Raw genomic sequence first — 16,866 nt, forward strand, 5'->3', positions numbered from 1 at the left:
GAACAAGACCCTGAGATACTTAAACTCCTCCACTTGGGGCAGGACCTCATCCCCGACCCGGAGAGGGCACTCTTCCCTTTTCCGGCTGAGGACCATGGACTCGGATTTTGAGGTGCTGATTCTCATACCGGCCGCTTCACACTGGGCTACGAACCACTCCAGAGAGAGTTGAAAGTCACAGCTTGATGAAGCCAACAGGACCACATCATCTGCAAAAAGCAGTGATCCAATCCTGAGGTCACCAAACCAGACCCCCTCGACACCCTGGCTGCGCCTAGAAATTCTGTCCATAAAAGTTATGAACAGAATCGGTGACAAAGGGCAGCCCTGGCGGAGTCCAACTCTCACTGGAAACGAGTCCGACTTACTGCCAGCAATGTGGACCAAGCTCTGGCACGGGTCGTACAGGGAACGGACGGCTCGTAACAAGCAGCCCGACACCCCGTATTCCCGGAGAACCCCCCACAGGACTCCCTGAGGGACATGGTCAAATGCCTTCTCCAAGTCCACAAAACACACGTGGACAGGTTGGGCAAACTCCCATGCACCCTCAAGAACCCTGCTGAGGGTATAGAGCTGGTCCACAGTTCCACGGCCAGGACGAAAACCACATTGCTCCTCCTGAATCCGAGGTTCGACTATCCTACGGACCCTCCTCTCCAGTACCCCCGAATAGACCTTACCAGGGAGGCTGAGGAGTGTGATCCCCCTGTAGTTGGAACACACCCTCCGGTCCCCCTTCTTAAAAAGGGGGACCACCACCCCGGTCTGCAAATCCAGAGGCACTGCCCCCGATGTCCACGCGATGTTGCAAAGTCGTGTCAGCCATGACAGACCCACAACATCCAGGGCCTCAAGGAACTCTGGGCGGATCTCATCCACCCCCGGGGCCCTGCCACCGAGGAGCTTTTTAACCACCTCGGCGACCTCAACCCCAGAGATGGAAGAGCCCACCCCATCATTCCCAGACCCTGCTTCCTCCAAGGAAGACTTGCCGGTGGGATTGAGGAGGTCTTCGAAGTATTCCTTCCACCGATCCACAACATCCCGAGTCGAGGTCAGCAGCGCACCGTCCCCACTGAGCACAGTGTTTACAGTGCACTGCTTCCCCCTCCTGAGATGCCGGATGGTGGTCCAGATCCTCTTCGAAGCTGTCCGGAAGTCGTTCTCCATGGCCTCACCAAACTCCTCCCATGTCCGGGTTTTTGCCTCGGCGACCGCCGAAGCTGCATTCCGCTTGGCCTGTCGATACCTGTCTGCTGCCTCGGGAGTCCCACACGCCAAAAAGGCGCGATAGGTCCTATCGCGCATGTTATTATTTTGTAATTTTCTCTCAATGTTCTTTTTATATTTCACCTTAGCTTCCCTTAATCTCCTCTTCAGCACTTTTTGCACCAGTTTGAGCCGTTCATTGTCGCCATCTCTAAAGGCTTCCTTTTTCTGATTGAGGATATCCTTGATGTCACTTGTGATCCAGGGTTTGTTATTGGGGAAACGGAGTACAGTCTTTGATGGTATGATATTGTCTTTACAGAAGTTGATGTATTCAGTAAAACAGTCAACCTGTTTATCAATATCTATACTATTCTCATCTGTTTCTAACAATACATTCCAGTCTGTGCACTCAAAGAAGTCTCTCAGAGCCTCACTGGCCTCAGGTGTCCATTTTCTAACTGTTACAGTAGTTGCATGCATCATTCGAAAGAACAACACCCTGTTAGAAAAGTGTGTCTTTACTTTCTTAAAACAGTAGACTGCAGTCTTTACAGTTTACAAAAGACATAACAAATGTTTGAGGAATCATCTAAAACGTATTACATGATAAACAAACATGAGAATGGTCTGTAAACAAAGGCAATGACTGATGGAATGGAGCCAGAGAGAAGAGAAATCAGAGGATGTTTGAGTAAAGATTCAAAAGGAGGAATCATTGGAGATGAGGCGCTCTGATTTATTTAAACCATTGTGACAGATGAAAAATAAATAATTAGATAATTTTGAAAATCAAGCAGAAAGATCATTTCAACAAGTAGGCACAAAGTAAAAACAGCACAAATAACCCACCAACACCACAACCAACAGAGTGACCCTCAAACTTCTGCAGACCAGTGGGTCAACTGATGGAGTCCAGCTGGGAGAGGACTGACATCAAGTTTCAGTGTTCAGAGATTTTTTTTTTTTAACAGAATGGTGCTTAGGACGATGAACAGGTGGGTTTCCTCCTCTGTGACAGTTCAGATGGTTTCCTGCTTTCATTTCAGACCATGGTAGGTTCACATTTAGTCCAGCATTATCCAGCAGCCCGCTCTCTGTCTGCCTGTGTGTGTGTGTGTGTGTGTGTGTGTGTGTGTGTGTGTGTGTGTGTGTGTGTGTGTGTGTGTGTGTGTGTGTGTGTGTGTAAGAGAGAGAGAGTGAGAGCGAAAGGGAGAGAGAATGAGAGAGAAACCAAATCACACAAAACATGTCAGAGTGTGATTGAGGGGAGTAGTGGGATCCCTAAAAGCCTTTGCATTGCCATGGAAACTGCAGCTTCACAGTGGGTCTTGCAGGCCGAGCAGGAGCACACCTCCTTCAGACTGAGTGCTGACATCATTAACCTGCTGTACTTCGGGCTGCTCACCCTGATAACTGCTGCTGGGGCCAACCCTTTCAGTCCATTTGTTTCCCAGCTTGCCCACAAATAAAGCAGCACTCCCAGCTCTTGGTCAGACCACAGGCTCTGATTAAAAAGTCTGATCTAATTGTAGCAGGATGAGCCTTCTCATCTCTGCCTCTGGTGTCAGTGCCTTTGCACCTGCTTGTTATCCAACAGGGCTGGGGGATACTCTATATAGGCAGGCTCTGTCCTGCTGTTCTCCCTCTTGGCTCTGAGATTACGGCACGACAGTGCAGTTCAGTGTTCGCCAAAGCGGCAAACGGGGTATTCCCCGCTCCAACTCTCCCTGCTGTTGCTGGCCATGGTTTGCTGCTCCTATATGTAAGCAGGCAGCCCTTTTCTTCTCCTGTCTGCATGCGATCCGGTGTGTGGGCCAGAACTGCGGTGTTGGTGTTAAGAAAAAAAAAAAGAGACGCTGCTGCTTTGCCTTGCCTTGTTTTACTTCGATTGGTTTCGTCTTGCTTCGCCCTGCCTTTGTTTGCTCCGCTGCATCGCCTTCCTGCTGGTCTGCTGCGCTCTTCTCAGCTGGGCTTCACGGTGCTTTGCGTAGTGTGGCTTAGCTGCACGCATTAGTGTAGCGGTGGGTGAATAGCCTTGGGAGTAAGCCGGGCAGTTACGCCGCTTATGTATTGTGACATTTTTCTTTCTTTCTTGTGCCTGTGTATGTATTTTTAATGCGTGTTTGTGGCGGGATTGGCTCCCTTTAATGATTCTTTTGAAGCCTGGTTAAGGTAAATTCCATTTGCTTTGTGTTTTTGTTCTTGTGTTCTGTTCTTTTTGGGCTGGTGCCCTCAGCTTGCACCGAACACCACCCAAAATTCTTTTGTTAGGTTAGGCTTTAGAATTTTGGTTGCAATTCAATTTTGGTAAATTGTTTTTGCTGGGTAATTACGTTGCAAGTCTGATTTTGGCAATTTGTTTCTTTAATTGACTGTTAACCCGTTCATTGAATAGTTATTTCCCTTTTTTTTCCTTTCTGCAGCTCGCTGCTTTAGTTATATTTCTTTAATTATGTTGTTTTGGACTGTTTTCTTATTTTGATTTGTGTCCAACCCCACTAATTTCCCTCTCCTTGCAGGACTGGAGTCTTACGGTGGTGGTCGTGGTGTCCTGGTGGTGGTGTCCCTTCCCCTGTGTGCTGTGGACCCCGTGGTTTTGATTTTCGTTTTTTTTCTCTCCTTCACTATTGAGTGCGTGTGTGCGTGAGTAACGAACCCGGGTGTTCTTCTTTGGGGGTTCCCCTCCCCCCTCATGGTCTCCAGTCCCCCTACCGGTAAGCTCCAGCCCTGCCAGGTCTTATCTCCCTTCCTGTATGAGTGAGGTTGTTTTTTTTAAATAACAAAGTCCACTTTAAACCTGTGTCTTGAAAATAAAGTTGGGTATTTTTGTACAAAGGACCACGTCTCCTGCTCTCGCTCTCTTCAGTAGAACGAACCTGAGTGCCCTAGTCAATATTTGACATCAATTTATCCGAGTTGGTGTAGAGTGGTACAGATCCACACTTTGGGGTAGCGTGTGTGTTTATCGCCCCCTCTCGCCACATAATGATTAAACAGAGCATTAAATGAGAAAGTTGCCTATATTTGTCTCAATGTGTGGGTGCTAGCTTCCCAGGAAATTAGACTGAACATGCTCTTCTATTTTTGATAGTTTGATTGCTGCAATCATACAGTTTTATTTTAATTCTTTTGAAGTCTGACTTTGATTTTTTCCAAACTAAAAAAGCTGCACTGACATTGAGTACTAATTTTTGCTTATTAAACCTTGTTTTTATGCTGGAGTTTGTCCCAAGTCCGGAAAAGAGGACTGTTGCCCTGTCTTCTCTCCTGCTTTCTTGGACCTGGATGTGCAACATGAACATCATCTGTGCTCATTTAAAAGTTTGCCATTGCCATGTTTTTAACAACAGCTCTACATAACTACATATGAACCTCATTGCTTTGCGTACTAGAAAAAGTTGTCTTGATCAAAGAAACCCAGAAGAATGTCTGCTCTCCAAAACAAATGCACGCCTTGGAAAGAGTCATGTCATGACACTAAGTGATGGTGCTCATGGGAAAATTTAGTCTGTTTCCTGGAAGAAACATGGCTGTAGTGGCCTCAAGTGTCACTGAATTCCATGCCAAACACAAACCTCCGAATGATGACGCCAGACACCCTGTTAGAAAAGTGTGTCTTTACTTTCTTAAAACAGTAGACTGCAGTCTTTACAGTTTACAAAAGACATAACAAATGTTTGTGGAATCATCTAAAACGTATTACATAATAAACAAACATGAGAATGGTCTGTAAACAAAGGCAATGACTGTACAAATACGTCATGAGGAAGTCCAGCTGCTGTTTCACTGAAGTCAGAGTGCAACAGGTGCAGAGTGAGTGCAGTGCAGAGTGATGTTCAGTAATTACAGGTGAATCCTTATAAAACTTTCAATTTCAAACACTTTCAGTTTTCTAACTCTTTTCAAACACTTTAAGTTTTCAAACTCTTTTCAAACACTTTCAGTTGTCAAACAGTTTCAAAAACTTTAAAACAGTTTCATACAGTTATCAAACACTTTCAGTTTTCAAACACTTTTAAACAGTTTCAAAAACTTTGAAACAATTTCATAAACTTTGAAACCTTTTTATTTTTCAAACACTTTCAAACCTTTTCAAAAACTTTTAAACTGTTTTAAACAGTTTTCAAACACTTTCAGTTTCCATCAGTTTTAATCAGCTTCTTACTGTTTCAAACAGTTTCAAACAGTTCCAGAAGTGCACCCTGTCCTGAACTCTAATGCAGCTCAGCTCCTTTGGTTAGTTGTGATTTACTTTAAAGCTGTTTCAAAGGACTCCACTTTTTATTAATGATGTGAGAAGGCCCTGATAAACAGAGCATGTAGAGTAAGAATTTCAAAATTACACTTTTAGATACAATTCAACGATGGACAAAAAGCAGGAAAGGCAAGTCACGGTCTTGTGGTCTCAAGTTGTCTGAACTTAGGACTACATGTGTCTGTCTAGTCTGTTTTAGGGAGCATAACGTCCTCTGAGCCTCTCTCCCTCACAGCTGAATTATCAGTTTACTCCAACACAATAAAAGAGAATACAGAGGACACATTTATCAGAGCAGAGGTTGTGAGTTTATCAAGTTTTTAAAAGGATACAGCTGTAAGATAAACCCTTATACACGAAAAGTGCTCCAGTGGACTGCTTCAGCTAGCAGAGAAACAATGTGTTCAACAAAGGAGTTAGTGAGAGTGAGGAGTGAGAGCAGCTTCTGAAGCGTCCATAAAAAGGGAGCTCTACACGGCCTGAAGGATCTCTACACAGCATCGGGCCCCTACAGGATCTCTACACGGTGTCAGGCCACTAAAGGATCTCTGAACAGCATCAGTTAGAAAGAAAGATGTGCAGGGACACTAACAGGAGCTGTAGAGGACAACAAAAGGAGCTGTAGAGAACACAAACAGATGCTGTAGAGGACACTAAAGCCGCGTTTCCACCAAGCAGTCTGGGTCAGTTCAGTACGGTTTGGTACCGTTAAGCATGATCCCGTTTGTGTTTCCACAGCAAACTGTGCCCTCTCATGGTGGGCGGCGTGTAAGCCGGATGCCGAAAGCCCCAGCTGTTTAACAACAGCGTTACGCCGTAGCAGCTTACACCGCTATTAAATCCAACAAAGAGGAAAAACGCGACACAGAGCACAGATGGAAGACATGCAGCATTTTGTCCTCTCTGTGATTAGCATGTAGCTCTTTGTTACAAAGTGCAATTAAGCTTCGTTTCAGAGAAGTCTGTGTGCCGACAGGAGAAATACAGCCACTGTCGGGGTAAGTGACAATTCCTTTGACCAATCAACAGTCTGCAGTGTGTTTATCCACCTTTCAAGAGCAGATCGGTTCAGTCTGGCATCCATACAGAAGGGTCCCAAAAAAGTAGGCCGGCTTGTCTCGTTTTTTAGGGGATCTGTCCCGGGAAAAGTCAGTGGAAAAGCCCTAAAATGCATGCCTTACCAAGACAAACCGAACTGGCTGGTGGGAAACACAGCTAAACAGATGCTGTAGTGGACACTAACATGAGCTGGAGAGGACACCTATAGGAGCTATAGAGGACACTGGCAGGAGTTTTAGAGGACACTGACAGGAGTTGTAGAGGACACTGACAGGAGCTGTAGAGGACACTAACAGGAGCTGTAGAGGACACTGACAGGAGCTGTAGAGGACACTGACAGGAGCTGTAGAGGACACTAACAGGAGCTGTAGAGGACACTGACAGGAGCTGTAGAGGACACTGACAGGAGCTGTAGAGGACACTGACAGGAGCTGTAGAGGACACTGACAGGAGCTGTAGAGGACACTGACAGGAGCTGTAGAGGACACTGACAGGAGCTGTAAAGGACAATAACAGGAGCTGTAGAGGACACTGACAGGAGCTGTAGAGGACACTGACAGGAGCTGTAAAGGACAATAACAGGAGCTGTAGAGGACAATAACAGGAGTTGTAGAGGACACTAAAGGGGGCTTCACACCGCCCCGAGGCAACGCGCCACCTCCATTTTAATGAGGGACGGATGGCAGACGGTCAGAGGTTTTGGCTGCAGCTGTAGGACCCAGAAGCAGTTGCCGCCCACTTGCACGCGCACAGATATTCCCATGTGGTCCAGACTCCTGTGTGTTGAACTTTCTGGTGGCAGCCACCTTGGAACAGTCAATCACATCGAAGGAAGAAGAAAACCTGGAAATAGCAGGCTTCACAGGGAAAAACGAGCAATGGAGGAGCTTATTCTCCTGGTATCTGAATATCCAGAGCTCTACAATAATAATAAAATCTTTCATATGAACATCAAACAGTAAATAGAAACTATAAGGTACTACTCGGGGGTAGTGTTTTTGACGAGGGTGTGTTGTGAAGGACTTTTGGGTGGGCTCTGCTGTGACGTTCGCTGTATCACCTCTTTCTCACTGCCGCCTGTTACCCCATGCTCATGCCAAGGCGGCAGGAGCCACTTTGTAAAACACTCTGCATTTCAGGGGTCTCCGCCGGCAGAGAAGTGGTTGTCAGGACGGTAACCCTGCGGTGTGAAGGGCGCTTAACAGAGGTGTAGAAGACATTAAAAAAAGCTGTAGAGAACACTAAAAGGAGCTGTAGAAAACAATGACAGGAGCTGTAGAGGACACTAACTAAAGCTGAAGGGGACACTAACAGAAGTTGAAGGGACACTGACTGAAGCTGTAAAGGACAATAACAGGAGCTGTAGAAGACACTTACAGGGGCTTTAGAGGACACTGACAGGAGCTGAAAAGAACACTCAAAGAAGCTGTGAGGACACTAACAGGAGCTGTAGAGGACACTGACAGAAGCTGTAGAGGACAATAAAAGGAGCTGTAGAGGACATTTAAAGGAGCTGGAGAGGACATTTAAAGGAGCTGGAGAGGACACTGGCAAGAGTTGTAGAGGACAATAACAGGAGCTGTAGAGGACACTGACAGAAGCTGTAGAGGACAATAAAAGGAGCTGTAGAGGACACTGGCAGGAGTTGTAGAGGACACTGACAGGAGCTGTAGAGGAAACTGGCAGGAGCTGTAGAGGACAATAACAGGAGCTGTAGAGGACACTGACAGAAGCTGTAGAGGACACTGACAGGAGCTGTAGAGGAAACTGACAGGAGCTGTAGAGGACAATAACAGGAGCTGTAGAGGACACTGGCAGGAGCTGTAGAGGACACTGACAGGAGTTGTAGAGGACAAAAACAGGAGCTGTAGAGGACAATAACAGGAGCTGTAGAGGACACTGACAGGAGCTGTAGAGGACACCGACAGGAGCTGTAGAGGACACTGACAGGAGTTGTAGAGGACAAAAACAGGAGCTGTAGAGGACACTGACAGGAGCTGTAGAGGACACTGGCAGGAGTTGTAGAGGACAATAACAGGAGCTGTAGAGGACACTGACAGGAGCTGTAGAGGACACTGGCAGGAGTTGTAGAGGACAAAAACAGGAGCTGTAGAGGACACTGACAGGAGCTGTAGAGGACACTGGCAGGAGTTGTAGAGGACAATAACAGGAGCTGTAGAGGACAATAACAGGAGCTGTAGAGGACAATAACAGGAGTTGTAGAGGACAATAACAGGAGCTGTAGAGGACAATAACAGGAGCTGTAGAGGACAATAACAGGAGTTGTAGAGGACAATAACAGGAGCTGTAGAGGACAATAACAGGAGTTGTAGAGGACAAAAACAGGAGCTGTAGAGGACATTGATGCTTAAACATCTTCAAAAGCTTTTTAGCTCCTTTGGGGGAAACATTCAGGGGCTGGAGGTCTTCACACCACCATCCCTGTGAGCACTGAGCTTAGGCTTGATGAAAGGTTTTCTAGATATCACATAGTTTTGAGAGGTGAGGGAAACTGGGGGTCCACATTATCAGTGGCTGTTCTCACTCTGCTATAAGGTCGTTGAACACATAAACCTGTGGTGTCCTGCAGTGTCTTAGCTGAGCTGCTGGTTCTGACTCTTGATCAGGCTAAGCTTGCTCTTTAAGCCCTGAACATGTGCTGACAGACTGCTGTTGTCCTCCAGCAGCTTGCTGTGCTCTTGGATGAGTCTGGATGAGGTCTGCTGCTCCCTCTGGTCCTGCTCCAGCTCCGACATCAGCTCCTGTCTGAACACAGAGTCTCTGTCAGGACAGGGGGGACAACATTTTCATTGGTCCTTCATTTTACCAGGTAAAGGTCAGAAAACAGTTCTCATTTATAAACAAGACCATGCCAAACATCTGAAAACAGCTCTCCTCTCATGGACCCATGTGTTCTGTCAGTCTCAGGATGAATGAGCACTCTGGAGGCTTTACCACATTCAGGCAAGGTCAGCCTAATGCAGACCTGGGAAAACTATGGCCCGTTGGCCACATCTGGCCATTTGTACGTCCCTGACCCCGGCCCGCTTGAGGCCAATCATTAACATAAAACTTGTGTGAGTGCATATGTCTTAATACTTCATCCATCACAGGCACTGTATAAGACATTGTGGATTGAATTACACTCGCTCAGTCAGTCTCCTCCACCTGAACTCTCATGTTCTGTAAAGAGAGTGCCCTCGCGTACGTTCGTATGCTCAGAACACACCAAAGACAGACAGAACATCAAGACCACAAGCGTTTCACTATTTTAGAGTCAGCCTTCTCACTATATGATTGACGCTGCTCCAAACTCTCCATATTGGAGAGGATGCTACATAAGAGCAGAGCTACGTTAGTTAAACACATGACATGTTATGTCAACACCAAAAAAGAAAGATAGAAAACAGCTAAGGCTCTGATCAACTCTTCATCAACATGTGCAGCACAGTTATCTGTCTCTGAGGTCTCCTGGATCAAACCAACTAAGAGAGAGGGGGGGTGGAGGTTTTTGAGTTTTCAATATAACGCCCAAGTACAGAACTTGATTAGACTTTGAAAAATATTAGAGCTCACAGGAGCAAACTTAAAGTTGGGGGACAATCAAGAGAAATCACAAGCCAGGAGAACAGTGGGGAAAAAGGTTAAAAAAATGGGAGACTCCCTCCATATTCAGGATTGTTGGCAGCCTGCCAGCACTCTCCATCGGTAAAAGTGAGTTCATGTATGACACAGATTGACAAAGACGAAAACTTAAGACATTTTCTCTATCGTTTTAGGATTCAATAATTGTTTTTGTTTTCTTATTTGACCTATACACCACAGTTTCAGATAACCTAATATAAGCATTGACAGAGTGCTTTATTCTTCTGATTACCAGTACCAGCTATTCAAAATATCTAAATTAGAGCATTTTAAAGTGGAAGAAAGTTGGTGGCCCTCTGACACAATTCAAGTTTCTCATGTGGCCCCTGGAAAATTAAATTGTCCACCCCTGGCCTAATGACTGATTCTGAGAGAACGGGGCTCCATGAGCTTAATGGCTGAAGCAGCTCAGGGTCAAACGTGCATAGGGCTGGGTACCCAGCTTTGGTTTTTATGGCACTGACCCAAACGCTTCAGTGGTACCCAGAATCAAAACATTCCTCGTTCCAGTACCCATAGGGTTAATCCTAGGTTGATCCCATGATCAAATCTGATAATACCAGTGATTGCCTGTAATGTTACTTGTGGTTGTGGCTTGCAGGTTGTTGTCAATTCAGTGGCTCTGTCGCTGTCTTTAGCGACCCTACGGACCCCTCTAGCATCTTTTTTTTGAATGTGTCAGCCTGCTTTCTCAACACTTCATACTCTCAGTCCTCAGGATTCAGGGTTAATGGCGTGTATCGTGTGTGACGTGACTTACTTCCTGCGAACAAACTGAGAAATCTCAGACTTCACTTTGAGGTACTCCTGAGCCATCCTGATGTGTTGCTCGTACACGGCCATCGATTCCTTAGAGTTGGGACACGGAGCCAGAGGCTGAGAGGGGGGTAGGCAGAAAGTTGTACTGTAAAAAGGATTGTGCAACTGTAGCCCCCCCCCCACCCCCCACTTTAAACCTAACACTACCAAGGTACAGAGCTGGAGGAGGAGATAAGACAGGCAAGAAAATCATGTTTTTCACACAATACTTTAGTGAAATCATGTAATACTACCAATCATACCACCCAGAATTTTAGAGCCAGTATGAACATTATTCATCTGACAGCAGGGCCCAACTTTGGAGGATCTGATTATTCCAGCTCGGTGTTTTTATCTTTAAAAGTTCAATAACAATGTCACTGATATGTTAGAAACAACACACAAAGTTTAATAAAGGGAGGCTGAGAAAGGAGCTGACAGAGACAGCTGCTCACCTGGAGCTGATGATCCAGCTTCAGGTAAGCCAGAGGGATGAAGCTGTCCAAACCGTTGGTTGCTAAAACAAACACACACACTCACACAGACACACACACACACACAAACACACACACACACAAACACACACACACACACACACACACACACACACACACACACACACACACACACACACACACACACACGTACTGGTCAGATCTGCGTCAGACTGTGCTCCCCCGTCTGTAGAGCTACCAGAGACACCACGCAGCAGCTGAGGACTAATGATGGAAGCATGTTTGAGATGGAGTTCTCACCTGAACACTTGTTTTCCATGTTTTACCTGTTTTCTCTCTGAACTTTGAGCTAAGACTGAAGACTGACTAGTGAATGCAGAACCACTCAGCTCCTCACCTGTGGGACTGAAGTTCATCCTAAGTTCTGATTGGCCGGTGGTAGTCACAGGGCTGGTGCAGTGGGTGGGGCTTTGGGAGCACCCTGATTGGCCCTCTACACTGGAAACCCTGGACAGACCAGTCCGCAGAGTGGCGGTCTGAGGGGGGATGAAACCAGACAGTGAACAGTTCTGATAGTGTGATCACTGTTTGGGGTTCATCTTTGTCTACTTTCTGCTGTCACAGACATTTTATTAATGCTGGTTAAAACAAATCTCAGTTTGTTTGTTACGGTCTACATGGTTACAGAGGTCTGTCCTGCAGCTTAAATCCTGATTGAGGTTGGATATTTATCTCTATACATGAAGTGTCATGGTTTCACCTTTGAGGGTTTGAACTGCAGTGGAAATTTAGCCTCAAAACTCTTCAGGGTCTCATTTCGTCCCGTCCAGTTCCTGAGCTCTGAGTTGTCGTCGCTCCTGTTGCTATTGAAGGTGAAGTCAGCGTAGTGGCCTGCGTGCAGCACACACTTATGTATAAGACATGTTGGACTCCACAGTCTCTTTGAGATGACCAACACATCCATGCATCAGCAAGGGTTGCAGACTGGGTACCTACCTGTACTGGCAGTCGATGAAGAGCTGCTCCTGCTGGCTGAAGACTGGTGGGAGACCTTGAGAGGTTCATCAGAGCCTGGAAAGTACTGGAAGATGCAAACACAAGGGCTAATGAGTTAATACAAGGTCAGAAAGTGGGTCAGCGTCATTTCCAGCGTGGTCCATACCTTCATGAGATGGCTCATGGTGTTCTTGACCTCCTCCATAGACGGTCTCTGGCTTGGTTCTTTGTCCCAGCATCGAGTCATCAGAGTCTCGATGGGCTCGGGGAGGTCTTTGATCAGAGGAGGCCGCGTACCTGGGACACAGGAAACAGTCAGTGCAATGCCTCAGAGGTATCAGAAGGTGCAGTTTCCTGTCAGCATTACTTTGGAGCAGGTCTTCTCTTACCTCTGTGAACAGCCCACATGATGCAGAACGCAGAACCGCCAATCTCATCAAAGGGTTTCTTCCGTGTGATGACCTCCCACAGGATGATCCCCCAGCTGAACACGTCACACTTTTCACTGTAGTTACTGCCTGAGAAAAGAGGAGCACACTCACATCCACAGCACAACACACCATCACCCACACATTTACCCCTTTTCCGCCAGTGCTCGTTTAGTGCTTATTTGGTTCAGTTCACGTTCTTTTTAAGAACCCGTTTGGTTTTGCATAGGGAAAGAGACAAGTCAGTGCTAAAGTAAATATAAACCACACAGAGACAGGGGGCACTTCTGCTCATGCTGACTTCCACCACGGACACTTTAATGTAGGGGAAACCCTGTAAGACATGAAAAGATCAAATGCAGAACCATATCTAACCATGGAAGGCTATGAAGGCCAAAATACACCAGGTGATCTCCGGTCCAGCTCCTATCCTTCTAGGCACCAGATCTGAAGGTTTCTATTCAAATCATTGTGTTAACTCACACAGACTCTAGTTTGTTGCGCTCTGGCTGGGTACCAGCTCTGACATGTCTGAGCCATCCACATCAGACACACAAGCTTCCTCTTAGAACTAGATGCCAGAGCAGTGATGCCTCAATTCACAAAAATCCAATCGAGTGGGGCAGGAAGTTTTGCATGAAACCCACACTAAACAGCCCAGTGCCTTTCAAAATAAAACAATGTCTGTCCAAACCAGTTGGTATTTATCTGGACATCAACGACAAACAGATGTAAAGAGTAGAGCCAGACCAGGAGAACACAGGTTTAAGGTTTTACAGCCCAACATGAACCAGGAGAGGATCATCACTGGGGTGGGACTGCAGGGGCCCTCTCGGTCTGTGACTCCAGCTGTCTGCAGGTCCTGATACAAGCCGGACTGAACACGGAAGCATGTGCGCGTGCATGCGTGTGCGCGTGCGTGCGTGTGCGCGTCCGTGCGTGTCTGTCTCCTCCTGATTTGGAGCAGCCGTGGGAAGTTTTTGTATGTGCAGTGGCTCCAGCTTCTGGCGCTTGCTCATTATCCTTACCTTCAGAGGTAGTGAGCAGTTGCTCTTTAGTCTCAGAGAGTTTCAGTGCTTACCAGTGTTTTTTCAGTGTTTTCTATTGAACTGTGTTTTGGGTCAAACACCCTACACTCCCCTGTGCCGGTTTTGGGTTTTCAAGCAGTGTCTTCATTGTGGTAGTAGTTTCTTGGTATTGTTTTTTAAGCGAGACGGCTTATTAAGCTGTGTTTCCACCAGGCAGACCGGTTCTGTTCGTCTTGGTAAGGCATGCATTTTACGGCGTTTCTACTGACTTATCCCAGACAGATCCCGAAAAAAGGGGGATGAGCCGGCCTACTTTTTGGCACCCTTCAGTATGGGTGCCAGACTGAACTGATACGCTCTCAGAAGGTGGAGAAACACACACGCAGACTGTTGATTGGTCAAAAGAATCATCACTTACCCCGACAGCGGCTGCATTTCTCCTGGGGGCACACAGACTTCTCTGAAACAAAGCTTGATTGCACTTTGTAACAAAGAGCTACATGTCAATCACAGAGAGGATGAAATGCTGCATGTCTTCCATCCGTGCTCTTTGTTTACTGTGACGCATTTTCTTCTTTGTTGGATTTATTGGCAGAGTAAGCTGCTACGGCGTCACGCTATTGTTTACAGCTGCGGCTTTCAGCATCCGGCTTACACGACGCCTACCAGAGAGGGCACAGTTTGCTGTGGAAACGCAAACGGGATCAGGCTAAACTGTACCAAACCGTTCCAAACCGTACTGAACAGACCCAGACTGCTTGGTGGAAACGCGGCTTTAGTGGCTTTGGGCTTGTTTTCAAATGTTTAGTTGCTTATTGGACCTTGCTTTGCTCTCTGTATAAATCTGCCTGATTCTCTCCCAGCTCCCCATAACAACCATTTTAGTTTTGTTTCTTTATATGCGCCACTTTCACTTCACTAATGCGCACCCCGCCCCTCCCCTCTGAGTGTTGCCGATGAGACCAGGGCAGTGTGAAGATGAACAAGCTCTATCGGATAAACATCCTCACTTTCAAAAATACTTAGGAGAGTTTTGACGCTAGTTTGTGACCCAAATCCTGAAAAACTGTCTCTAACGGAGAATGAAGAAGACTCTTTAAAACACATTATTAGGCTCTAAACACAGGGAGCTGTCAGGCTGTCTGAGCCCAGGATGCAAAGCCCCACTCAGTGTGCAGTGCCGTTGGGCGCGGAAATACGCAGCATATTCCTCATCAGTGGCGGCTGGCCAATAGAGGGCGCTAGGGCACTGCCCCATCATCATTACCTTGAAGAATGAAACATTAAAAAAGAAAAAGAAATAGTAAAATATAATGTCCTGGACTACTTTTATACATAGAAATATATTTAAAGGACCTCTTTCACAATACATGTCATTTTGCCCACAGCCCAATTTTTTGTTTATTGTGTGGTACTTGTAGTACACCCAGAGACTCCCAAGAATATACCTTTAGCAGGGGTCCATCGTTTTGTCTTGGCATGGGTGAAGATGGGGTTATGTCACTGAAGCACGACCACAAGTACATGCATCAGGTGCAGGTACAAATGCATGTTGCAGAGGTGAGTTACTGTGACTTCATGGTTTGGACCCCACAGGAAGCTTTCACCCAGCGAATCCCTTATGATCCCATCTTCTTCCATGAGGCCTACAGCAAAGTGGTGGACTTTATCAAGAGAGGAGTGCTACCTGAGCTGCTGGGAAAATGGTACCTAGTACCGCATCGCAGTCCCACAAACACCAACACCACTGAACAGACACCTGAAGTGGGATGCTATTGTGGTCAACCTGCAGACACACATGCCATCACCTGCACATCAGGAAGCTGTAGACGGAAGTACTTTCACAAGTCCTGTCTTAAACTGAACCGGGGGCCTAAGACATCGAAGTGTGTGGAGTGCAGAAAGCAAGTTTAGCAGTTTTTACAGTCCAGCAGTTTTTTTGTACATACATAATTTTTCATTTGTTCCCAGCATGATGATTTTTATAAAATGGAAATAATTTTGTTGTTCTTGCTTAAATAATCAGTAATCTTGATCTGTTTGAAATTGATTTGATAGCTGTGGAGATTCCAAGACAAAAGTTACCATAAAATAAAGCTGTTGACCCTTTGCACATTTTCTGAAAGTAGTAATCTTTTAAGGGCTGGATGTGAAGCTGTGGGAGACCTAAAATGACCACACACCCACCAGGTATGGATCACTGATATATGGTTTGAATTTATACAATTATAATGGGTTTGAAAAGTACATGAATACTTTACTCATGTTTAAATTAAAGTTAAATTAATTTGAGTGGAAGTAGAACTACTGGCTTATAAACCTGCCCAAGTAAAAGGAAAACAATTTTTATATAAAGTTTAGTTAGATTATCTATAGCACACCTTTTTTCATTCATCATTCTCTTTCAGATGTTATCAAAGCCAAACAACTGGCAAATATCATCTTGCTTACCGACAGCAATCACGTCTGAGTTTTGTATTCTTTCACTCAGCAACTTTTGCATTTTCAAATGTGATGATGTACTACACTTACCCCAACATATTCTTCAGAGTACAATTACTGAGTTCAAAAGTACCCAAAATATGCAGATACATAAAACAGCAAGTAGCACCCCATCCGGTAGGACATGCATCCACTGTCAAAACTTCTCTGCTTGACGGGATAGAACCCATGGGCACCCCTGTCACCAAAAACGGCCTCTCTTTCCACAGGGACAGCGAACAAACACTGTGCCGCGACACCATGACCAGCCTGCATCTGTGTCACCTGGCATCTAAGTAAAGACCGCGTATCCACCTCTGCAAGGGGCGCAGCGCAAGCAAGCCCAGTGGAATCACTGGGGCAGCTGCCGTCAGTTTGCCCACGAGCTGCAGGAACTGGACATAAGGTAACCTCTTCCCCCCCTCTGAAGCTGGACTGTGAGTCTAGGATGCTGTCCACACACCGAGGGAACAGCCGGGCCTATATACAGCTTGAGTCAAGGTCCA

General features: G+C 46.1%; 1 protein-coding gene across 3 annotated transcripts in view; it reads right to left on the bottom strand.

Annotated features, from left to right (window-relative positions):
* Nucleotides 1–9,123: 9,123 nt before the first annotated feature.
* LOC141806368 (mitogen-activated protein kinase kinase kinase 7-like) overlaps nucleotides 9,124–16,866 on the bottom strand; it is a 29,819-nt gene continuing 22,076 nt past the window's right edge. For all 3 annotated transcript variants that reach the window (XM_074691851.1, XM_074691850.1, XM_074691852.1), the window contains 8 exons: nucleotides 12,813–12,941; nucleotides 12,590–12,720; nucleotides 12,424–12,508; nucleotides 12,188–12,318; nucleotides 11,825–11,963; nucleotides 11,428–11,489; nucleotides 10,935–11,050; nucleotides 9,124–9,295 (listed from right to left, as the gene is read on the bottom strand). In XM_074691851.1, the coding sequence (XP_074547952.1) occupies nucleotides 9,124–9,295; nucleotides 10,935–11,050; nucleotides 11,428–11,489; nucleotides 11,825–11,963; nucleotides 12,188–12,318; nucleotides 12,424–12,508; nucleotides 12,590–12,720; nucleotides 12,813–12,941 (965 nt within the window). The remainder of the gene's footprint in view (nucleotides 9,296–10,934; nucleotides 11,051–11,427; nucleotides 11,490–11,824; nucleotides 11,964–12,187; nucleotides 12,319–12,423; nucleotides 12,509–12,589; nucleotides 12,721–12,812; nucleotides 12,942–16,866) is intronic.

This window comes from Halichoeres trimaculatus, unplaced genomic scaffold (assembly GCF_033239565.1).
Source record: "Halichoeres trimaculatus isolate MK-OKI-2021-1 unplaced genomic scaffold, fHalTri1.1 fHalTri1_scaffold_17, whole genome shotgun sequence".
Taxonomy (NCBI): Eukaryota; Metazoa; Chordata; class Actinopteri; order Labriformes; family Labridae; genus Halichoeres; species Halichoeres trimaculatus.